The sequence below is a fragment of the Salvia hispanica genome, chromosome 3 (genome assembly GCF_029641045.1).
Source record: "Salvia hispanica isolate PSC_SH4W2 chromosome 3, Shi_PSC_v1, whole genome shotgun sequence".
Classification (NCBI taxonomy): Eukaryota; Viridiplantae; Streptophyta; class Magnoliopsida; order Lamiales; family Lamiaceae; genus Salvia; species Salvia hispanica.
The window spans coordinates 55,049,111-55,073,074 of NC_142694.1; the positions used below are offsets into that span (position 1 = coordinate 55,049,111).

Below are 23,964 nucleotides of genomic sequence, written 5' to 3' on the forward strand. Positions count from 1 at the left end.
AAAGAAGTGGATGAGAATAAGTATTGTATTGGAAGATGGTTTTCTTTATGGAAATGTTTTAGAAAATTTATTCGGTGACCATTTTCTTCAAAAGTGACCCTTTAATTTCTACAAATCAATTGTCCTTTTAGAAAAATGAATAACAATTCCACGTTCTAAAATTTACGGTGCTTTTATCAGTCTTTGATTTCAAATAGTATATTTTAAAGGGAAATTGGTCTCTAAAATCATGAACTTTGCCAAAAATTTGGTATTTCCCATGAACTTTGAAATTGGTATATAATATCATGAACTTTGCATTTTGTTTGGTATTTCCCAAACTCACCTAAATATGATATTTTCGTCAAAATCTTATTTAACGTAAGCAACCGTGATATGTTTTATAATATTTTAAACCACTTTTTAAGTTCATAACATATAGGATAAAAAGTCACGTTGAAAACCATGTAAATTTAATTGTGTCAAGTATGATTAAAAAGCCTCGTAAGTTAGTCAAATATAGTAATAAACATGCCGTGGGAAATACCAAACAAAATGCAAAGTTCATGATATTATATACCAATTTCAAAGTTCATGGGAAATACCAAATTTTTGGCAAAGTTCATGATTTTAGATACCAATTTCCCTATTTTAAATAATGGAAATTTTTCTCTATTACTCCTAGTAATGTTATAAATATTTTTTAGTTATATCTTTCTTTTACTTAAAAGATTATCCATTAACATTTGTGCAATTTGAAAATTTGTCATTATATTCGGAGTGATGGGCAACGGAACCACCAATAGTCAACATCCTATTGAGTGTGTTCACACGTTGTTTAGTTAATCCCCACCTAATCAAGCGTGCTGCATGCTAATACCTTCTAGAATCTACAACTTTGACGTGGCATCCAGAGCAGCTGCCACGTGGAAATCGGCATCTTCGTACACGCCCTGCGCCACCGATTGTGCGGTAGCAAACATAGCATTTGCAGCTGTTACATCTCCGTCAGATTAATTACGCAAATCTAGCTGGCCCCATTTTCACATATATATTCAATTACTTAAATAGCCTAATACGCCATGTCCCGTTACGCAAGAAATCTCTTCAAATTCAAATCCACAAACTTTTCTTTCATTTCTTATAAAACCACTCGTTTCTACTCATCTCAGTTTCTCACGAATCGTTTGCGTTTTCACCAGAAAAAAGCGTTATTTAATTCTCCTGTGGTTATTGTTCCAAGAGAAAATCTGCTTCCCAGTCGTGCGATGGCAACTCAATCGGCGCCGCCTAAATCTATCCATGAATTCACTGTCAAGGTATCGATTTCGTTGATTTCAAATTGACGTGCTAATTTATCTATTCTTTTCTTAATTTGATGGATGGTGGGATCTTACTAGTTTCTCGATTGAATTGTGTTGTTGTCTACTGGTGAAATTAAGCAGAAATTGAAGTATGTTCCAAGCATGAATTGAAATTTGGAGGTGTCTATTATAGTACTTATAGGAGAAGGTTGTTGGGAGAAAATTAACCGAGGCCATTTGAGATTAAAATAACATGTAATTAACCACTTCGTTACAAATAAGAAGTGAACTATTTGAAAGCCGAAATAGCCAAGTGAGGATTTAGCTCTATTTGGCAAGAATGGTTCAAATTCTCCTTTTGAACAAAAGGCACTTTTTATACTTTATAAATTTTGTTTTCATTTTTCTTGTCTATCTGAATTGATAACACAGTGGTGCCTAAGTTTCCAAATGTGAGATCAATTTTTCAAAAGATGTTCTAAATGTCAATGTATGGCTGTTCAATTGTTGATAATATGGTTTAAAATGAGGTTTTTGCATCACGTCTACTGTAGTTACAATCTTGGATTTGTTTGTGCAGGATGCCAAAGGGAATGACGTGGATTTGAGCATTTACAAAGGGAAAGTCCTGCTAATTGTGAATGTTGCATCACAGTGGTATGTGTTAAGTTCAGATGAAACTTTTTTCTGCTGTAAATGCAAATGCTAGCTCCATCATTTCTAGCTTGACTGGTTATGCTAAATTGAGTCTTTACAGCTCAATCAATCTATAATTTGTTCCTGTATTCTCATTTTGCATCGTGAGATCGAGCAGATAATTTGAATTTTATAATTCTGTTGAGATTTTGGTTTTTTGCAAAGGAATGTGTTAAAAGAATCAGAATTTCCTGTATATTGTGTAAACAAGACGAGTAAGTTTATATTTTTCAGTTTTTTAGCCATATGTCTGCTGGATTATGGTTCTCTTGACTGATACATCTGGAAATGCCCGATTCAATTTGGAAATGCATACATATTCTGGAATTTTTTTTACCATAAATGATATTTGACCCTCCTTAAGTTGTTCCACCTGTTCGTTAACTAGCTTCTAGTATACAGAACCCTGTTCATGTTTCGGAGAAGTAACTGAGTTGTGTGCTATTGCATGTGGCAGTGGACTGACGAACTCAAATTACACAGAGTTGACGAAGCTGTACGAGAAATACAAGGATCAAGGTATGGTCATGTTTATTTTTGGTTCTGAGTGCTTTCCTTTGGATGAGTTGATTTCTTTTTAGGCATTTAAATTTGATTATCTGTCCTCCCTGATCTTGAGACTAGCAGGTTTTGAGCTGGTACTAAGATATGTATTGTGCTAAGTTCGAATATATATATACGGATAATCATAATATTTGTTTCCTGCTGTCTTATTATTTTGTTATAACTTAGGTTTGGAGATATTGGCATTTCCTTGCAATCAGTTTGGTTCCCAAGAGCCTGGAACCAATGAACAGATTCAGGAGTTTGCTTGCACTCGTTTTAAGGCTGAGTATCCAATATTCGACAAGGTATGAATGCCCATGTTTTGAATATGATGGCATTACTTCTTTATTTATGGAAACCGGATTAGGCTTGGGTTTACTAGGCTGCATTATCTGAATAATGGAATTGTATTATTTGTGTTGCAAAACTTCATTGTTTTGTCAAGAAAAAGTTCCTTATAAGCGCAAAACATAGTTATAAAACATACAATCATGTCAAGCAAAGTAAACAATGAGTGTTTACCTGGAGAAGTAAAGAGAGAATTGATTGATGATTGAGGAAAGGGGTGTTGGATGCATGCAGGTGGATGTGAATGGGGCGAATGCTGCTCCGATATACAAGTACATGAAGTCTGTGAAAGGAGGGCTTTTCGGGGATAGCATAAAGTGGAACTTCTCCAAATTCTTGGTGGACAAAGAGGGTAATGTTGTCGATCGCTATGCGCCCACCACATCTCCTCTCAGCATAGAGGTAAAAGAAATATTGTCTGAATTTGTTTTGTGGGATTACTACTATTGAGGTTAAGGAGTCTGAAATTGGTTGGGGTTTGGTTTTTTCAGAAGGATATAAAGAAGCTCTTAGGTTTGTGAATGGAGTCGACGGCTTATCGCCAATAACCACCCCGGAGTGAATAAGCAGCACCATGTGTTTGCATATAGATGTAATACTACTACTTTCTGGGGTTTTGCAATATTCCTTCTGTATACTCATCTTTTGCGTTCTACTTAAATATACTTTATTATCTTTGTGTATGCAGTGGTTTAATATTCTTGCATTGTGTGTTTTAGCCTTGAAATCTAAGAATCGCAAGGGAAAAGAATCAGAGTAATTTTACATGTAAAAATATTTGTGAACAAGACACTTCCAAATCAGAGTATGTAACTTGGTTATTCGGAGAGAGGAGGCAATAACATTTCCAATAATAATGCCTCTTTTGTGTTAAAAATGAAAATGAGAATTCAACTCTTGATAATAAAAGTTTTAATACAAATATGATAAATAGAAAAGAGGTATAGAGAACAAGGTGGCTGAAGTACTGTAAATGAAAATGTGAGATTTACCTTATCAGATGAAAAATTTATTATTAATAGGGGGGCTTTAATTTTACTGAATGTCTGAATCAAAAAGAAAAAAAAATGTAGTCCGTAATTTTTTTATTTTGGATGATGATATCATTCTTTGTGAGATTTTGTTGATGGATGTGTGCTGGTAATTATTTGTTTCAAGTACATATGCATTTAACATTCATCATGAAAAATTGAGTAATTATTTTTAAGGTTTAGGTTACATTTGCTTCTACTCGTTAATGAATAATGAATTGTACCACATGAATGATGAATCATGATATTAAAGCTCGACTCAAATAAAATAATTTCAGTTATGGACAATTGCATGTTTTGGGTTAAGAGTCACAAGATTAAATAAATTTTGAACGAATAAATTCATTTTTCACTGACTCATGCTTCAGATACTAATAGATTTTTTCTACGCCGTAATTCATTTTATTACGTATTCAATAGAATAATTCTAAATAGAGGGAGTTATTTTTAATTTTTAGAATATCTTTAAATTACTAGTATGAAGTTCAACCTTTAACTAATTCAACTCACCATATTCGTCTGAATTTAGATTTCGGAACAATTCTGCACATTAAATTCGTATATTTGAATGGCGTCGTCGCAGTCTGTGTTTGATTTCACCGTCAAGGTCAGCAGCTCCATACTTCATTTTCCTGCTCTGAACTAACATTCCTGGATTCGAAATCCCCAAATAAAACTGCTTATTCATATCACCTGCTTGTTGATGATCGCTTCTATTTATGCTTGTCGATTCTGCAGATTGTACCATTTACTTAGATTTCTTCTGTTTATACTTAAGCTGTACTAGAATCCACTAGGTGTTTGATCCAATTCCCCTACAAACGATTCGTTTAAGTTTACTACGAATTTATGGGGTTTTAACTCTCGAGTTCACATTCGCTTTGAGCATCTCATTATGCTCATACTGTCATACATGTATGGATGTGAAATCAATTCATGTTTTGATGACTTTAGCCAACTGCTGGAACCGCGCGATAATTGTTGCCATTAATGTTCACTACCTGTTTGTAAAAAAATCACTTGTGAGACTTGGATTAAGCTTTCCACAGTGCAGTTGACGATGATTTAAATTTTCATTTTCATTCTAGCATAAATATTTGATAGCGCGATTGCCTCAACGTCTGTTAAAAATGAAGCAAAAAGCCTTTTATGTGACCTTGGAGTTGCTCCCTAGATGGCTTGATCTGTAAAACTATTTGGCTCAGCTGAAGCATCTCATTTAGGTTTTCTTTTATAACCATACTAAGACCTTAACCTTTGAAAGGAGCTATATAGCACTTCACATCACATATTTGGCTCGCTGTACATAACTTCTGTTTGAAGGCACGTTGCTTTTTTGCTTTCAGGATGCTAAAGGAAATCAAGTGGACTTAGGCATTTACAGAGGCAAAGTGTTGCTGATTGTGAATGTTGCCTCAAAATGGTAGCATTAAGTTTAGTTTCTGTTTTGTCTTTGTATTTGTGTCCTCTGATTTAGCATTTACTCAGGATGCTAAACCCTTGCTTATTAATAACTGCTTTTTGTCTGTCTTTTCTAATTCAATATTAGCGGGATGACCAATTCGAACTACACTGAGCTAAATCAATTGTACGTGAAGTACAAAGATCAAGGTATGGTTTTGCTGATGTAGACATGTACTAATCTACTAGTGTGGTATTGGTAGACTCAAGGGTCATGACAAGGAAATCAACTCAAAGTGAAATGTTTAGAGAAAACTCGGTAAACAGTTATTAAAAGGAACATTTAATATGAGGAAGAACTCTGCTATCTCACCTGCTGAATCGTAAATGAGGTTTTCACACCCAAAATAGCATCCACCATGTTAAAATATTACCTAAATCTATGTGCACATAGATAATCCAATAATGACTGATCCAAAGGGGTACATAAATAAATTATTCAGCTACTAACATAATAACTCCAACTAATTCCACTGATTTAATCCCTATACACCCCAATCAGTTACCATTCTGATTCTTATGAGATGTAAGAATATTAGACGAAGATGTGGACCAAGCTTCCTTCCAGCCATCAATGGAACTTGTTTACTTGAGGTCTTTTTGGTCTTCCGTGAGTTTGTAAAGGTGGGGAGGGAGTCAACGCACTTTCCGTAATGACAAGCGTTTGTGGACAAGATAGTTTGTTTGTAGGATTAGTATTTTGATTTTTGGTAAAATTATCTAGCTTGCATTGTAGAAATCAAGATCGTGATTATAAGTAAGCTATCAACACAAACACTTATCTTTGTTGGTCTAACTTCGTATTACATCTTTGTAAAGTTCAGATTTAGGAGTGAGGCTTCAAGCGTATTCTATTTGCTTTATGTCAATTCTTTTCAAATGATAAGAATTCTTCTGGCGGCCTATTTATCACAGGCCTGGAGATTCTGGCTTTCCCTTGTAATCAATTTGGTGAAGAAGAACCTGGAAGCAATGATGAAATCATGGACTTTGTCTGCACTAGATTCAAGTCAGATTTTCCCATCTTTGACAAGGTAAAATTTGGGCTACTTCGTAAATATAGGTACTTGAGATCTACCCTTTAACCTATTCTACCATTAGTCTTCTCAATTTGTGTTTACACTTCATTAACATCAGTATAATCTGTTTCCTCAATGCTGATTTTTCCATGCTTCGACATCATTCATGTCTATTTAAACCATCTATCCAGTTGAGAGTTTTCCACACATTCATTTAATCTGGTACCCTTATTGTTACTCCACTGTAGGAAGTTTCACTGCAAAGCATATCAATCTAAGCTGCATAGTCAAATGATTTAGTGTCTTTAATGGTTGCTTTGCTTGGTTTAGATTGAGGTGAATGGTAATAATGCTGCTCCGTTGTACAAGTTCTTGAAGTTGGGAAAGTGGGGGATCTTCGGTGATGACATTCAGTGGAATTTCGCAAAGTTCTTGATTGACAGGACTGGACACCCTGTTGATCGCTATTACCCCACAACATCACCTCTTACAGTTGAGGTATCAAATGAACGTGTTCTGTATCTTCTTCCCTTTCCTCTGCTGCATTTTACATGTGATACGATGCCACTGTAACCATCTTCTTGATTGCAGAGGGATATTAAAAAGCTGTTGGGGCTTTCATGACCGATGAGAAATCCATGCTCCCGGAGTACTACTGTCGAACCCTTGATGGTGAGTTCAATGTCCCAGTTCCCTTTTATGCATATTGACTACCGAAATGACTCATAAACATGGATAAGTTGATTGCATTTCCTTTTCAATGAAATGTTCATGCGTCCGCACTTTGCAATTCCATTATGCATGATGTTATTATGCTATTTGACTTGATTGAAAATGTAAATTATTGGCAAGATATTAAGAAACAGCAGATAACACATTAACTATGCATAGCAAATAGCAATCACCCATTACTCAAAATAGCAGTAAACAAAAAGAGGAAATAAACCATAAGATAGCAAATCAGAGGAGGGAGAGGGACTCTCTTCAGAAAAGGGCTACAAACAAAATTAGGTTTCAGCCCTTCCATGAGACGGAAAGAGGGCCAACTGATGCCATTCTCAAAACTTGAATTCAATTGTTGTTTTCATCAGTTTTGATTTTGTTTGAGTGAGTGCTGTTTTTACGAAGAAACCTGTATAAATTGCTGGTGCATTGCTTTATTTAATTGCAAGATTTAGATCAATGTACATCAAACCATAATACATCCATCCAGCAAACCCCTCTCATTCCCAGGCCTCCCACCCAGTGCCCAGTGGACACCACCTTCGTCTTGTGGAAGTGTGACCTGTTGTCGCACTCCGACCTTCCTCTGCCCAGCGAGCACTTGTACGTCGTGTAGACCTTCCCTTGCTTGCAGCATTCGTAGCTGTTTTTACAGTGACTTACTGACTTTTACCCTCTGTGGTTTGCCTATCTCTGTTTGCAGCTGCTGACAGGAGAATAATAGTAGTAGTAAAAGAATTTGGCTAACGCATAATCTTTTTTTTTTTTCTTCAAGGATTGCATTTATTCTTTTTATGATTTACTTCGATTAAGAGTTCGTATTTATAATTTATTTCGATTAATCTTAGCTTAAATTAAGATTTTTATTTTTGCACAAATATTTCTATATTATGCACTTAGTATTAAAATTTTATTTTAGATATACAACATGTTAATAAATTTGAACGTGGAGAATTATTATTAGATATTCAACTTGTTGAACCACATATATTATCTAGCCCTACCAAACAAAATTTCTGCATCAATTAGGTTAAATCTCGTTGTGAAAAAGTTGGCAGTAAACTATAGCAAAGATTTCATTATTTATTTATTTATTTATTTATTATTATTATTATTATTATTATTATTATTATTATTATTATTATTTATTTTGAAGCAGCCGCTCAATCGAATAATTACAAATAGATAATAATACTATTAGGATTACTAATACTAATAATTATTAAAAGCTTCAGTTATGGACTTAATCAGTTAATTAATTATCAGACAAACCAAATGTGCGGGTTTATTTGGACGAATTAAGTGATTTTTCATTGGCACGCTCTACTGTGTGAAACGTAGTGGAATATAAAAATATGTTAATATTCGTTAGTATTTATTATCAATGACATCTATTGAATAAATACCGTAAATGAGGTCTACTGATTCTTGATATTACACGATGATATTAGTCTATTATTTTATAATTAACTCTAATGGTAAACATGACTCAAACAAGGTAATAGTCCAATTCTAAGTTTTCTCAAATAAGGTAATATTCCAATTTTAACATGACTCAAACAAGGTAATAGTATCTACGTATATTGACACAATTATCATACATCAATTGTTTAGAGCATAACAAAGATAAATAGTGAGAGATCGATTGCCAGCTGGGAGAGATGGAGTCATTGTCGTCAGAATTGGTGTTGGAGATTCTGAGCAGAACAACATTCGAAAGTATAGAAGAATGCAAATCAGTTTGCAAGAACTGGAAAGAACTCGGAAAGAAGCAATTCCATCTTCGGTTATTTCATCCAAGGCTTGAAGGATCACGGTAAATACCCTTGGGACTTCATCTCTGCCACTGCCACCGCCTTCTCCACCTCCATCAAATCAACATGGCCTTCATCCAATGACATTAAAATCCTAGCCTCCTGCGATCAAGGCATTCTCATCTGCAAGAGACGAATTCCCTTCAACAACCAATTCTTCGCATGCAAGCCCGCCACCGCCCAGTGGCAAGCCCTCCCCAATCCCAAGCTCCACTATGAAACCGTCGCCAGCGCTGTGGTCGTCCTCCAATCCCAACCCCTGCGCTACCTCATCGCTCGATTGTACTGTACAGTTGTGCAGACTCATTGTGAGATGTTTGATTCTGAGAGTTGGAGATGGGAGGAGATGGACTGCGCCCCACTCTCTGTAGGTGACTTCATCAATAGCTATCCTCCCATCACCACCGCTGGCCGATTTGTGCACTGGCTCACCTGGAGCAATAAGGTGGTGACCTTGGACGTCAAGAAGAGGTGTTTTGAATGTTGGGTGCTGCCAGAGAGAGTGAGATCCAAGGAGAAGAGACTGGTGGAGCATGATGGAGGATTAGGGTTAATGTGTCAAGTTCAGGATGCCGACGAGATCGAGCTGTGGGCCAATCAGATGGTTGTACGTATCAAAGCTGACATGGATAATCCGACGAGGTTTTGCAACAACAACGTAATTTTTATGACTACTGTGGATGCGGATGGAGGCGCCTTTTATTATCTCTCGAATTCTACTTTTACTAAAGTGAAACTGCCTTCACACCTTGGATATCCCTACAGATTCTACCAACGGATATTTCCATTCAAATCCGATATCAACACCGTTCATCTCAAACCTCTCTCCATATCAAAAATTGTTAAACAAGACAGTGAATCAAGTGTCTTATCAAATTATTGATTCACTGAAATGCATACAAGTGCATATATAAGATGCATTAACGTTATCTAAATACCTAGTATATATACATAACGTTTATTCTTCTCTATATTATTCTTTTTCTTAGTTTACTTTTTCTCCACTTTAACTATTTATTATTATTTCTCCAAAATAATTGTAGAAAATGAAACGCCTCTATAACATGGAACGAAGAGAGTATTGCCTCATTGGTTAAACACTCCTTTGTCACTTTTTTTTGTGATGCTTTCAATCGTCTTAGTCTCTAATTACTTGCACATATGTTCTCATGGTTTCTTTTAATTGTGTGAATGGAAAAATACCAATTTTCCCATCAAACACCACCTCTCCATTGTCTGCAAATATTGGTCCGGTGACAACACACATAAACATGATTTTTTTGATGAATTTTTGTTTTGACATGTCCTATGTGGTTCAACCTCTCCCGGTGCCAAGCAAAACCTTTTTGGCATCATTGTGGACAGTATTTTGAATGTTCCTAAAAACAATCTTGTTTAGAATTCTATCTAGTTCTATGGCATCTAGTGTGAATGTCAATGGTAGTAGCTTGTTTGGGGTTGTTAAGTCAGATCGTACGGCTGAACTATGTGGCCTAATCAACCTAGTATGCAACCATCTCCAAACTGAGTTTTTACTGTATTTTAATACAATAACTAAACTTATAATAGTGCATCTTTTTAGAAACATGTAGACATTGAAGTATGTGCCATCAAGTTGAATGAATGTTTACTTCTTACCATTTATTCACCTTTGTTTTGTTGTTGTTTTGCTGAATTCCAATACCTTGTGGTTGTTTCTATTGACGAGTTCAATTTTGCAGAGCTTCCTTGATGGTTCCTCGACTAGGTTTTCCATTCACGCACTATCCGAGAATGAATTGAAATACTAAGTTCTTCTCTGGACCAGATTCTATATGACCTGACCCATTAGTAAACATTGGCGGATTTACAATTGAGTTTAGGAGGAGTCTTATAATGTGCTACTACTACTATATTACTTATTACAAAATTTATTTCTTTTAGTTTTCCGATAACAACAACACAAAAAAAAAAAAAACTCAAGAGTGTCGAACAAAAACTAGCATGATCTTCAACCATTAAAATTCAGAAAGTCGATATGTCACCATTTTTTTAAATACAAAAACAATTATCTAAATCAAATCAGTGTTAGCCGTTGGTGATATTGTTGTCAGACTGCAAAATCAGTTGGTTTTGAAGGTCATTGATATCCAAACACTGCTACTTTAGAGCATCCGCAATGGTCGGCTAGCGACCGGCTAGCCGATTCGTCGCGCTGGCCGATCGGCTAGCCGAACCATTGCAGTCGGTGAGAGCGAAATCGGCGAGCCGAACGGCGTGGGCTGGCCGATCACTCGGCGCTGGCCGATGCGCTAGCCGATGCGCTGGCCGCCATTGTGGCGGCCCGATCGGCCAGCGATCGGCCAGCGCCGAATTTTATTTTTTTTTTTTAAATTCTTTTTTTTTTAATTTTTTTTAATTCTTTTTTAAAAAAAAATTCAATGATTTTTTTTTTAATTTTTGAAAAACTATATAAACGCGATTTTCTCTATCTCTAAATTTCTGTACAAGAGCAACACTAGCGATGGACAACAACAACTAGCCCAATACAAAATTAAGACCTAAAACAGAAACATGTCATACCGTCGGGCCGGGGGCCTCTCCGCGCCCCCGGACCCCCATGGCAAGGGGGCGTCGCCCCCCTTGACCCCCTGACTCGCTGACCGGGTAGCGAGACCCCCGTTCGGCTAGCGGCAAACTATAACAGATTCAAGGCGGCTCGTGTGTGGAAGCCCGGATTTTTTTTATTATGTTATTTTTATGATTTTTAGTTAATGTACTTTTTTTTATTTAAATAAAATTAATGAATTTTCCCGTATATGTGTCGTAAATTTAATTCCGTAATTTAATCGTAATTTTAATTCCGTAAATGTAGTATATTTTGAATTATTTTTATTGCGGTTGGCCTATGGCTGGCCTAAATCTGATGTGGCAGGTGGATTTTTTAGTGTTGCTGACGTGGCAGGGGAGAGAATGGCTGGCCTATTGCTGGCCTAAGCACCATTGCGGATGCTCTTAGTAATCACACCGATTATATTTACTGGGAGTATTAAATATAGAGTAAAAGTCAAAATTGGTCCTAAACATATGGTCATTTTACGTTTTTGTTCCTAAACATTATCTTTTGGATTTTGTGATCCTGAACATATGAAAATTTGATCATTTTGGTCCTCCGTCAACATTTCCGTTAAAAACTAACAGTCAACGGATTTAATTCCGAATTTGACCAAATTTAAGTTTTAATTCTGGTTTTTTTATTCCTTAATTAATAATCCTAACTATTATTAAAAATATTCTTCTAAATATAATTAGAAATTACAATTAGGGTTCTTATTTTTCACATCGTGCTCTTCTTCTTCCTTCTCTTCGCAACCAGGAGCAAGAAATGGGGGCTTCTGGAAAATGGGTCAAAGCTTTGATAGGGATTAAGAAACAAGATAAAGATGACAATGTAAGCTCCAAATTTCAGTTTATAATATTAAAAATTCGATCTTTTCTATATGCATTCCCTGCTCAATTTATGGTCCCATTTTTCATTTTGTTTAGATTTATAACTTGTTTATCTATCTAATTGTGTGAGTGTTGCAGTTCTTTAATTTATTTAAAAAAGATGAAATCTTGAAAAAAACAGGAAAAGATTAGTGGAAAAAGCAAAAAATGGAAGATCTGGAAAGGTGTGAAAAGGCCCGATGGAATGAATGCTGGTCCAGATTACTCCTCCGAGTCCTCATCATTCACCGTCGCTGTCGCCGCCGAAAGACTTCGGCGCCGTGCGCCAAGAATGGGCTGCCATCAGAATCCAAACCGCTTTCAGAGGATTCCGTTTTCATCGGCTTAATTAGTAATCCTCAAAAATTGATTATGTGGATTTGCAACAAAGAATGATTTTGAAAATGAATTTATCTTCTTCCTTCCTCTAGTTTCTAATTATACTTAAAAGAATATTTTTAATAATAGTTAGAGTTTTTAATTAAGAAATTAAAAAATAGAATTAAAATTTAAATTTGGTCAAAATCAAAATTAAATCCGTTGATCGTTAATTTTTAACGGAAATATTGTCAGAAGATCAAAATGATCAAATTTTTATATGTTCAGGATCACAAAATCCAAAAGATAATGTTTAGGACCAAAAACGTAAAATGACCATATGTTTAGGACCAATTTTGACCTTAACTCTTAAATATAATAAGTGTGTATAGCTAATTTAAATAAATTTAAAAATAATAACCATATTATGTTATTGTGAGAAAAAATATTTTTGATAGAAAATAATTAATACTTCTAAACATAAATCTAAATTTTTTTGTATAGGCTTAATTAATATTATAAGCCTTGAAATATTATAGTCTAACCAAACAAGAAAATGTTTATGATATTAGACACAATATTCATGATTACCTAATTAAATATTAAAATATCCGCACGAAGCTTAGGTTCTGCTATCCACAAACTAAATCCTTTTGTAGTGTTGAGCCTATCATCAAAACTTCTATCATTCCCCGCCAACCATCTTCAACCAGATACTCACTTTTCCATTTCTAGGCTTTATGAATTTCATGGGTTTTTCATCCTTCCCTGAAATTTGACAGAAATGGGAGCACTCTCCGCGCAAACCCATTTCATCAAGACGCAATTTTGCCCTTTGCAGCGCTTTGCTTCTTCCCACTCACATGTATGTATAAACGCTTCTAAATCATGAATTCTGCATCACCTTATCATTAATATTTGTTGATTGCTATTACAGAATCTCATTTCAGAGAGGAGCCCATTTTTCAGGGGTCAGTTTCACACCAAACACTTTGTTAGATTCAATCCTGGCCCCCCAATCAAGAATCGCACTGGTGATTTCACATACCTGCTGTGTTCGAATGTGTTGAATTGAAATCAAGGGTTAACTTAATAGTAATAATTGGTAAACAAGATCCCAACTTTGATAACATTTTAATTGTTAACATGTTTCACAAGAAATTGTTTTTGCTAAATAGTGTTTTTATTTTAAGCAATTAAGCATGAATTGAATGGATGAATATGATTGGAATTTGAAGGTGCTGTGTGTGTGCTGCCACTGACTGAGGAGAATGTGGAGAAGGTGTTGGATGAAGTGAGGCCAGGGCTCATGGCTGATGGAGGCAATGTGGCTCTTCATGAGATTGATGGTCTTGTTGTTGTGCTCAAGCTCCAAGGGGCTTGCGGCTCCTGCCCCAGCTCCACCATGACCCTCAAGATGGGGATTGAGACTCGTCTCACCGATAAGATCCCTGAAATCGAAGCAGTCGAGCAGATTATTGACACAGAAACAGGTCTTGATTTGAATGAAGAAAATGTGGAGAAGGTAAGCTTTTTGTATTCCTTTTGCATATATTGTATTTGTAAGACTATATCTCTAGATGGATTATCATATGATAATGAGTCATAGGTAACTGAATAATGGATTGGAACCATCGGATTTTGCTAAAGTTCTTGATAATTTTTACAATATGAGATAATTTTGTTGATTATGAAGGAAGTCACAGTATAATCCCAGTGACGAAGATAAAAATACTCAATCGTGCATCGGATATTGCAGGTCCTATCAGAGATTAGACCGTACCTCTCAGGCACAGGCGGCGGAGAATTGGAGCTCGTTCATATCAACGACCAAGTCGTAAAGGTTAGACTAAGCGGACCTGCAGCTGGCGTGATGACAGTTCGTGTAGCGCTCACACAGAAATTGAGAGAAAAAATACCAGTCATTGCAGCTGTGCAGTTGGTAGACTAAAGAATTATGGAAGAAACCAAATTAAGCTCAGAGAATTTGTGATTCTAAATGCAAGATTTCTCACACAAGTTTTTTAATATTCTTTGGAAAAGCTATGTACACTAGTGATAGAAATGTATATTTTCTGTACTGAAACTGAATTCTTGTTATTGACTGTTGAGCTTTGTTGGTTTATATTGAGTAAAATCATGCTCGATAGGTTCATTTAGTAGCTTTAGAGCTTACCTACATACCCCCACAAATTAGCAACTATCAATGCAATATTGATACGATTATTATGAGAAAAATTTACAGAATTTACAAGTGCACTTTAGTAGAAACAAACTTATTATGCTCTGGTAATTTTGATGTAAAATATAACTCATGGTATACAAAATTGATCAAAATACATCCATCATTATAATCTTTTAGATGAAAGAATAATCAAGCCAAGCCCTTCATCTCACAAAATTTCTTAAAACCCAAAAAAAAAAAACAGTTATTTACAGTTTAGAGCTGCTGAATTCCAAAAAGATGAGTTTTTTATAGTGATTGAAATCTCAAATACCTATATTGGAATTTGGATAGTAGTAGCTTGCAACTCAGCCAAGTCAATTTCTTCTGCTTTCAATTAATTTGAGAGAAAGAGAGAGAGGGGAAAATCAAATTCAGATGATGAGTTTGCAGCTTGGGCTAATCCCCCAACTCTCTTTCCAGAGAACCCTAACCTCACCATTTTCGACCACCCAAACTTCAATTAAACTCCCCAGCTGCCCATCTCCCAACCCTAAAAGACTTCGCTTGCAGCCCCTTCGTTGTAATGCCTCCAATAAGGACACTGCCAAAACTACGCCTGAGACTGGGAGCAGCGGTGGAGGCGGCGACGTCGGCAATGGAGATGATGACGGAACAGGAGAGAGTGGTAGTCTCTTGGCAGAATGGCTGAATTTCAGCGCAGACGACTTCAAAACGGTTGTTGCGGTGGTCGCTATATCGCTGGCCTTCAGATCGTTTGTGGCTGAGCCTCGATATATTCCTTCCTTGTCTATGTATCCTACATTTGATGTTGGAGATAGACTTGTAGCTGAAAAGGTATAATTCTTCACAAGTTTCGTTAAATTTAAATAGTATTATTGTTGTTCGTGATTACTACTCAGCTATAGCTTCAAATTTGATCTGCCTTGTTCATGTTAAAAGAGCATTTTTACCATTGCACAAACACAGAAAAGAAGAGAAGCATGATGACGGAAATAGTGGAGAATTTGTAGTTCTGCTATCACTTATCTTGCAATCTATGACTCATACTGTTAAAATTTCAAATTTTACTCGCTTAAATAATGTAGAAATAAGAGGAAGTTTTCAACATTGAGGCAATCTTTGTTTTCTGCATCTTGTTTTTGTGTCTGAGTACTAGGACTAATGTGAATCTTCAAGATTTTCCAAAAGTTTGGGGTCTTACAGGTTACATTCTGTAGTTAAAATATGTGTATCTATAGGATTAGGCTAGTTCTAAACTCCTAATGCTGTACAATCAAAGTTTGTAGGCTAGTCCCATATCACTTATCCTTCAATGTTGATAAAAAATTTCAGATGATCAAATTATATAGCTATTGTATTCTAGTGTATAAAAGAGTTCTTTTCAGTCTTGTGCATTGCCGATAGTTAGTTTCTGCCTCTGTATCATGTTTTTGCCTTGTGTCATTTACTTGATTCATCCCTCTAGAATGTAGTGTACTACCATGAAATCTTCCTGTCCAAAAAATGCTTTTTCATACATTATACTTGGACTGGTGCACATCATCAGTTGTGCACTAATGAGGCCCTCTGGGTTTAAGGGTTTAAGGTCTCTGATGGAACCACTTCCTTGACTCTATATTTGCATTCCACCGCAGAGCCCCCTTTTCTATTAGTACTTAGCTATTCTCCATTTTCAGGTGTCATATTATTTTCGAAAACCCTGTCCAAATGATATTGTAATTTTTAAAAGCCCACCCGTGCTGCAAGAAGTTGGCTACACAGATGATGATGTTTTTATCAAGCGGATAGTTGCAAAAGAAGGTGATACTGTTGAGGTGAGACTTGAAAATGTCCTCGTTTTTGTTAAGGATTTAAGTTCTGGTTGCTGGAATCCCTAATAACGTAATTTGAATTATCTGCTAAATTAGTAGAGCATTGCTAAAATTCCTGAATTTATTTGCTTGGATAAAACCATGTAATTCTGCTCCATATGATTATCTTAAACATGAGAATCTATATAGACTGGTGTTGTAAAATCAAACTTGAGCTTGTTGGTTGCTTGATTGTGCACATTGGGAATGTTAAAAGAGAATATTCTATTGATATAGTTAAATTGCTCTGCTGAGTGCTGACAATGGAATCTTAATACACCAAATGGATAAGGCATAATATTGTCGTCAATTTATTCTATTAAACCTTTAGGAATCATCACTAGAGGATGGACATGATCTCCATTTGCTATTAGTTTCCAGATGTTAGTTTGATGTTACAATTCTATAGAGAAACCTTATTGCATGAAATCATAATACTACTTTAAAATCTATTGTCTTCGTTTAACATTCTTATCTTGTTGCTGCAAACTCAATGATTTGACAATCAGTGGTGATATAATCTCTTGGCATACAGTGTATTTCCTATTCCATTTAGGAAGCTTTTCATGTGTATTTTCTAATGCAGGTTCATGATGGGAAATTGATTGTCAATGGAGTTGTCCGAAATGAAGACTATATTCTTGAAGCACCAAAATATGAAATGACACAAACGGTATATGTTTGGTTTCACATATTTAACTGTTTCCTGTCAACCTCATTCGCTATTGAAACCAGCCAAATAAATAAATATGCTGTTTACTTAACGAGTTAATTAGTCCAATCTTTGAAGGCGTTTATGTTCAATTAAGTCAAGAAGTGGCAATATGAGGTTGTTTGTGCCGAGTATGTATACCATTAGGAATATGACATTAGGACACTTAAAACTGAAACATTTACAGAATTTGTTGTTTAGAACTTTGACCTGCATAGTTTATTCCTAAGTGTACTTGGTCTAATATAAATATAATTCCGTGCAGCGTGTACCGGAGAACTCAGTTTTTGTTATGGGCGATAATCGCAATAATAGCTATGACTCACATGTCTGGTAATAGTTTCTTGCATTCAAACGTTGAGATGAAGATACTTGCTCAGTTAAAATTTTCTTATGAATGAATGCTTTCTCAGGGGCCCCCTTCCTTCAAAGAATATAATCGGAAGATCTGTGTTCCGGTACTGGCCTCCTACTAGAGCCGGTGGCACGATATCTCCGGAGGGCTGTGCCATTGACAGGAAGGATACTAGTGTAGCTAGTCAATAAAAGTGCAATTCTAAGATTTCTTTAATTAGATATTGGTGAAACAAATTCTTGTCTCAAAAGAGACCTCCATTCATTCTGTTTTATCTGAAAAAAGGTAGGCCTAAGTTTTGTACACCTGATTGCAATGTGCAACCACTCTATTTGTAGATTAATATATTCGAATATGTATCATACTAATTGAAATTTTAATTAAGACCTAATTAGTTCTAATTAATCCAGCCAACCATATTTAAAGAGTGACTGCTCAGTACAGCTTAATGCACCATACTTGTATTAAAAACAAAACAAGCTCAAAATGTGGAACTACCTATCTATCTCAAAAGCAACATAAAAATGTTCCGAAATTCATGATATAAAACAACAAACTAACTTTTTTAGAAAAGAACAACAAACTAATAACTAGAGCTGCCCAGGGTTTACCGAATCGGCGGTTAAAATCGAAACCGTAACCGGCGGTTACGGTTCCGAACCGAAACCGCGAAAAATATGCCGAACCGAAACCGTGAATTTTAGAACCGTGGTTCGGTTCAGGTTCCAAATTTTTCGAACCGAAACCGCGACCGAACCGCCGGTTCCGGGCGGTTTCACGGTTCCAAACCGCCAACGCAATGATAAATTTAAACATAGTTAATCCTTATATTAAAACTATACTCAATTAAATAAAACATTGCTGAATGATCCGGTTTATGAGTTTTATACTCTTATATAAATAACTTTCATTTTTAGATTTGGTAATATCCGTAGAAACAATAATGTGGGACAAAATTTTGTAGCAAAAATAACTTTATAATACTATTTGGTAAAATTGGATGGTAAAAACATAAGATAAAAGATAATAAAATAAAAATAACTAAATTACAAGATGAAGTCTATGTTGTATGGTTTATGGTAATAACTTTATAATACTATTTCCGATTTTATTAATTAACACATTTTTTTACGTATGGAATCTATGGAGTATGTATAATTATTAATAAATATTTACCCAACATTTTAAAATAAACTTAGAAGAATTGATTACTTTAAATAAAGTATAATAAATGGTTAATGTTGTAGTCTTCAAAATTGATTAGTTGAGTCTTCAAAATTGATTGGTTGACGGTGAGCGATGGCTGCACTATTCAAAATTGATTGCATAAAACACCATTTCTTTTATTTTTATTTATTTATTTATTCTTAAATGTTGATTTTAAATTCAAATTGGATCTCATTTCTCTCTATTTTTATTTATATTAAATACTTCTCTCTATCCTTACTTACACTCACCTCATTTTAGTGTTAACAACTCAATTTAAACTATCCATTTCCTTGTTCCAATTTATTTTATAATTTCAAACTATATGGCAAAAAAAATTAACGGAAAAAACCGCGAAACCGAACCTAAACCGCTACGAACCGTCCAAAAACCGGCGGTTCCGAACCGAAACCGAAACCGCCGGTTTTCGAACCGAAACCGAAACCGTGAAACAGCCTCACGGTTCGGTTCCGGTTCCATATTTCCCAAAACCGGAACCGGCGGTTCCGAACCGAAACCGCCGGTTCATGAACCGTGGGCAGGTCTACTAATAACATTAGTTCTTTTATTTATATAAATGTTGATGTACACATTGAAAATTAAAACCATGTTGTAATCTAGTCACTTCCAATAGTATACATGTCTCTCAACAAGAAGAGAAATACACTAGAAAAAGTTTTCCATTCTAACAAAGTTCATTGGAGATCCGAACAAACACATCATTTCTGAATTATGACTTTTGTATGTGTCAAATTAAGTTACTTTACCATATTTTTATTTAGGTCCCAACTAAATTGGCAATCATGTTTGGCATTGGCACCTGTTAACACATAGTACTAAACTTGTTCGAGATTCTTTGATTCATTTTTAGTTATATTTAATTTGTATGGGAATAATTGCGTGAGATGGCTGCACCAAAGTTTTTGCTTTAAGAAATTGATTATGTAAGTATATATTACAAAAGTAAATTAGTAAGTATAAAATTGTATACTACAACACTTATAATACGTAATGAATTTGAAACAAGTATAAAAGAAATAGTGAGATTAATGACATCAAATTATAAATGCGGTGGGTGGTCAAATTGAAATCATAAGACAGAAAAAATAGGATGGTGAAATGAAAGAGAAATATTTTCATGGGAATAACAAACTAAAGTGGTTATTGATGTTATGTGGTAGTAATAAGTAATAAACGAAGCCTACATGGCTACACATGGAGTTGCTAAAAAATTTGGCTATTGCCACCATCAAAAACCAGAATTCATAGCACCCTTTTTTATTACTAATTTATAGTATATTATACTTAATAATCTATCCATTTATATGATGTATGTAATTTCCACTATTTCGACACCAGCAACACAACAATGGGCTGTGCTACATGTTTGGAAATAATTTCATTAGCTAAGAATGACTACGTGTTTGGCACTAAAACTCTTATACCAAAAAAATTAACCAAATAAAAAACGTCTTGTTGATTGGCTAATTAAACAATGATAATCACTCTTACAACCTATTACGAAACACTTACATCTCTGACTAACAACAGCTAAGATTGAGTATATTTAAAATTTTAAACAAATTGTAACTCCAAATTATAGTAGAGTCGTTTAAAATTTGTCATGACATGAATTAATAATTGTCATAAAAAACGGAATTATATTAATTTGTGTCCAGCTACATCAACTTTGAGTGTTCAACATATGATTTCTATTTTCAGAAAAAATATCTTTCTTGTGTACAACTAATTTTATATTTGGAGATGGCAAATTGATTCGCTTATTTGGACAGATAATTCATAACCACGTAATTAATGGTGCTTCATGCATTATAATTTGCTAGTAGTGAGATCTGATTAGGATGTCATACTTATGTGCACCAGGTTTCAATTATCACTACTCCTATGCTTATTTGGTGGATCTATTTTTCTATGTTTATAGTTATATCTTGATGCAATTAAAAACCAATTAAGCAGTTTTAGAGGGACCAGTCCATACCAATTCTCAGCCTTGAATTTATTTTATAAATATTTTACTACTCCTTTTGCTTAGTTCAAACCAATGTTAGTAGAGTCGTGTTATAGTAATTTATGGTATAATCTCAATGCCATATAAGTAAAAATCTCCCAATAAAACAAAATTAATCTCTTCAAATAATTTTGGGCAATTTTCTAAGAAACTGAACACCCCGTGAAAAGTACCTCATGCGCTAAGTCCCATGTATTTTCTGGTAATATCGACCAAGTCGTGTATACGAGACTAGGACCTTAAATATCGAGAACCGGCCCGTTTAGTAAGTCTTACATAATTGAAATGAAGATTGTATCCTTGTTAAAGGAGGATGGTGCATATATAATCCAAATCTGCAAGAAATTAAAATAATTGAAATGGGATGTATATTCACAATTAAAGCTTCTTTTCACGTTTCACTTATCATGCTTGTTGTAAAAGTATTAGTTTGTCACACTGTTACACATCTAGTAGTGGAATCCATTGATTCAAAGATGTCGTGTTCTTCCATCGCCCCTCTCATTCCCTGACAGGAACCAAACTACAACACACAAACTCCAAACCACAATATGTATATATATACTCATTCATATTCATAAGGTACACACACATTTATACATACATGCATCAATATCATTAAACCTGAGAGTAGTTTACATTAAACACAAACACACACAGATGGATAGTAAATTAGTGAGAAAGCTGAGACCATATTTGGCTGCAATATTGTTGCAGTTTGGGTATGCAGGTTTAGGTATAATAGCAAAGTCAGCTCTGGACAAGGGAATGAGTCATTACACCTTTGCAGTCTACAGAAATATCGCTGCTGCTGTTGTTGTAGCACCTTTTGCCTTTGCCTTCGAGAGGTTCGATTCCCATCTCTCTTCCTCTCCACTCTCTATATTCCGACCAGATGATACATGTATCAGTTGAAGCTTACTATTGAGAGTTTATTTGTTTTAAACAGGAAAATCAGGCCAAGAATGACGCTCTCCATTTTCGTCAAAATATTCCTTCTTGCTCTATTGGAGTAACTACTCTAGCTAGTTCCTTTATGTTAACACTTCCACCGTCCCACAATAAGCGAGATGCTTCTTTTAAGCACTCGTTTTGAGAAAATGATAATTAATAATTAAAGTAAAAAGAGAATAAAGTAAGAAGACAATAATGTAGAGAAACTCTTCTCTATTAAATACTCCATCATTTTCTCAAAACGAGTGTTTAAACGAAGCAACTCGCTTATGGTGGGACTAAGGGAGTATGATGTTTAAGGTTAGCATGTTTTTTATGTAATACTGTACATGTGCAAGTGCAGGCCAGTGATAGATCAAAACTTGTACTACATTGGGCTGAAAATCACAACAGCTACATTTGCAGCGGCTATGTGCAACACTGTTCCAGCCCTCACCTTTCTATTAGCATGGCTCATGAGGTATCAACTTAGAACTAAACAATACTTGCCAACGTAGAATATAAGGTTCATCAACCCATTCCGACATTGTTGGCACAGGCTCGAAAGCGTGAACGTGAGAAGACTGCACAGCCAGGCAAAGATTATGGGAACTATAGTAACTGTAGGTGGAGCAATGATAATGACTATTGTAAAAGGCTCAATTATAGAATTGCCATGGACCAAAGGAAACTCCAATTCCACATCTATTGCTCAAGAAAATGATCCCCAACAGTTTATCAAAGGAGCTATGATGATCGGAGCTGCTTGTCTCTGTTGGTCCTTTTTTTACATTTTACAGGTCTACATAGTTATATTATCAATCATCTTTCTTTTTATTTTAATTCTTTTTTTAATTTTATCTATGTTACATCATAGGCGATCACATTGAAGTCGTACCCGGCTGGACTTTCCCTCACCGGCCTGATATGCATGCTCGGAGCGTTGCAAGGGGCAGTGCTCACTCTCGTGGCCACAAGAGGCAATGCTCAGATCTGGTCTATTGGATGGGACACCACCCTTCTAGCTTCTGTTTACTCTGTAAGAACAATGGATATGCATTTCTCTGCATCTTTTAAAGGAGTAATTCTTTATAATAACTTTTTGACAAGTGTGTGTGTGTGTGTGTGTGTGTGTGCAGGGGCTGATCTGTTCTGGAGTTGGCTACTATGTATCAGGAGTGATCATGAAGGAGAAAGGCCCTGTTTTTGTTACTTCATTCAATCCTCTAAACATGGTGATTGTTGCAGTCATGAGTTCTTTCATCCTCGCAGAGCAGCTCAACGTTGGGAAGTACGTAATTTTGGTATTCCACTTTTACTAGGGTGTTTATCTGGGATATCTAACTTGTATGCTAAAAGAGGGTGATGAAAATGCAGGGTAGCAGGAGCCACGGTGATTGTAATTGGGCTGTATCTCGTTATATGGGGGAAGACACGAGATCAGAGCATATCGACGTATCCTCAGTCGGAGCTTAACCACCAATCTCTCGAGAATCAGACCTCCAACACGATTGTCACCAAGGCAATCTCTGGCGACAATGTTGTTTAAGAGGAACAAGTTTTGTAATAAAATATATATATACTATATATGTAGATTAAGAAAATAAATACACCAGGCTTAATCAAACATTTATGCAGAACGTAACAGCCAGATTTTCCAGCAACAGTTCTAAGATACTAATGTGACAGAAACGAATATGTTGCAGATATCGGCAGAGGTTCTGCCTATGATAGCTTCAAACAGAAAAAACGAGCATAGCATCATTGCACATCTAAACGACACAAAATGCTTAGATAGATAAGCTGTACCTGATGGAGATCAGCCCTTCTGATCTACCCAGTATGCAGATTGTAACAAGAGCTGCATTGAGACAGACATTAATATCTAAACTCAGCAGCAGAAATATCTAAGTAATCCAAATATTAGATTACTATTGCAATCACAATGCAAGCACATGAGGTTATGATCCAACCTGGAGAGAAA

The 23,964-nt window shown here is 35.4% G+C and overlaps 5 protein-coding genes across 11 annotated transcripts; all 5 read left to right on the forward strand.

Moving 5' to 3' along the window:
• Positions 1–1,046: 1,046 nt before the first annotated feature.
• On the forward strand, positions 1,047–3,556 carry LOC125214753 (putative phospholipid hydroperoxide glutathione peroxidase). Its single transcript, XM_048115892.2, has 6 exons — positions 1,047–1,298; positions 1,864–1,940; positions 2,437–2,498; positions 2,712–2,830; positions 3,108–3,275; positions 3,365–3,556. Exons 1-6 carry the CDS (start codon positions 1,062–1,064, stop codon positions 3,392–3,394), a joined length of 693 nt encoding a protein of 230 aa, XP_047971849.1. The 5' UTR covers positions 1,047–1,061; the 3' UTR covers positions 3,395–3,556.
• A 789-nt stretch (positions 3,557–4,345) lies between these two features.
• LOC125213850 (glutathione peroxidase 1-like) lies at positions 4,346–10,843 on the forward strand. Of its 7 annotated transcripts, none has more exons than XR_007175029.2 (8): positions 4,346–4,511; positions 5,251–5,327; positions 5,454–5,515; positions 6,281–6,399; positions 6,715–6,882; positions 6,976–7,056; positions 7,598–7,710; positions 7,811–7,961. XR_007175029.2 is itself a non-coding variant. In XM_048114608.2 (7 exons), the coding sequence occupies exons 1-6, from the start codon at positions 4,473–4,475 to the stop codon at positions 7,006–7,008; spliced, it is 498 nt and encodes a 165-aa protein (XP_047970565.1). In that variant the 5' UTR covers positions 4,346–4,472; the 3' UTR covers positions 7,009–7,056; positions 7,557–7,961. The 7 variants fall into 7 exon arrangements, 5 of the variants coding, with proteins under 5 accessions (XP_047970565.1, XP_047970566.1, XP_047970564.1 ...); XR_016136993.1 differs by having other exon boundaries at positions 4,347–4,511; positions 7,618–7,710; XM_048114608.2 differs by having other exon boundaries at positions 7,557–7,961.
• A 2,502-nt stretch (positions 10,844–13,345) lies between these two features.
• LOC125213849 (nifU-like protein 3, chloroplastic) lies at positions 13,346–14,832 on the forward strand. Its single transcript, XM_048114604.1, has 4 exons — positions 13,346–13,572; positions 13,645–13,741; positions 13,946–14,232; positions 14,467–14,832. Exons 1-4 carry the CDS (start codon positions 13,492–13,494, stop codon positions 14,656–14,658), a joined length of 657 nt encoding a protein of 218 aa, XP_047970561.1. The 5' UTR covers positions 13,346–13,491; the 3' UTR covers positions 14,659–14,832.
• Positions 14,833–15,149: 317 nt separating this feature from the next.
• Positions 15,150–18,196, forward strand: PLSP1 (plastidic type i signal peptidase 1). The gene is made up of 5 exons (XM_048111569.2): positions 15,150–15,729; positions 16,572–16,709; positions 17,332–17,418; positions 17,723–17,790; positions 17,871–18,196. Exons 1-5 carry the CDS (start codon positions 15,310–15,312, stop codon positions 18,001–18,003), a joined length of 846 nt encoding a protein of 281 aa, XP_047967526.1. The 5' UTR covers positions 15,150–15,309; the 3' UTR covers positions 18,004–18,196.
• Positions 18,197–21,642: 3,446 nt separating this feature from the next.
• On the forward strand, positions 21,643–23,620 carry LOC125213766 (WAT1-related protein At2g39510-like). The gene is made up of 7 exons (XM_048114496.2): positions 21,643–21,895; positions 21,997–22,059; positions 22,345–22,461; positions 22,540–22,780; positions 22,858–23,019; positions 23,120–23,271; positions 23,358–23,620. The coding sequence occupies exons 1-7, from the start codon at positions 21,708–21,710 to the stop codon at positions 23,527–23,529; spliced, it is 1,095 nt and encodes a 364-aa protein (XP_047970453.1). The 5' UTR covers positions 21,643–21,707; the 3' UTR covers positions 23,530–23,620.
• Positions 23,621–23,964: the final 344 nt, after the last annotated feature.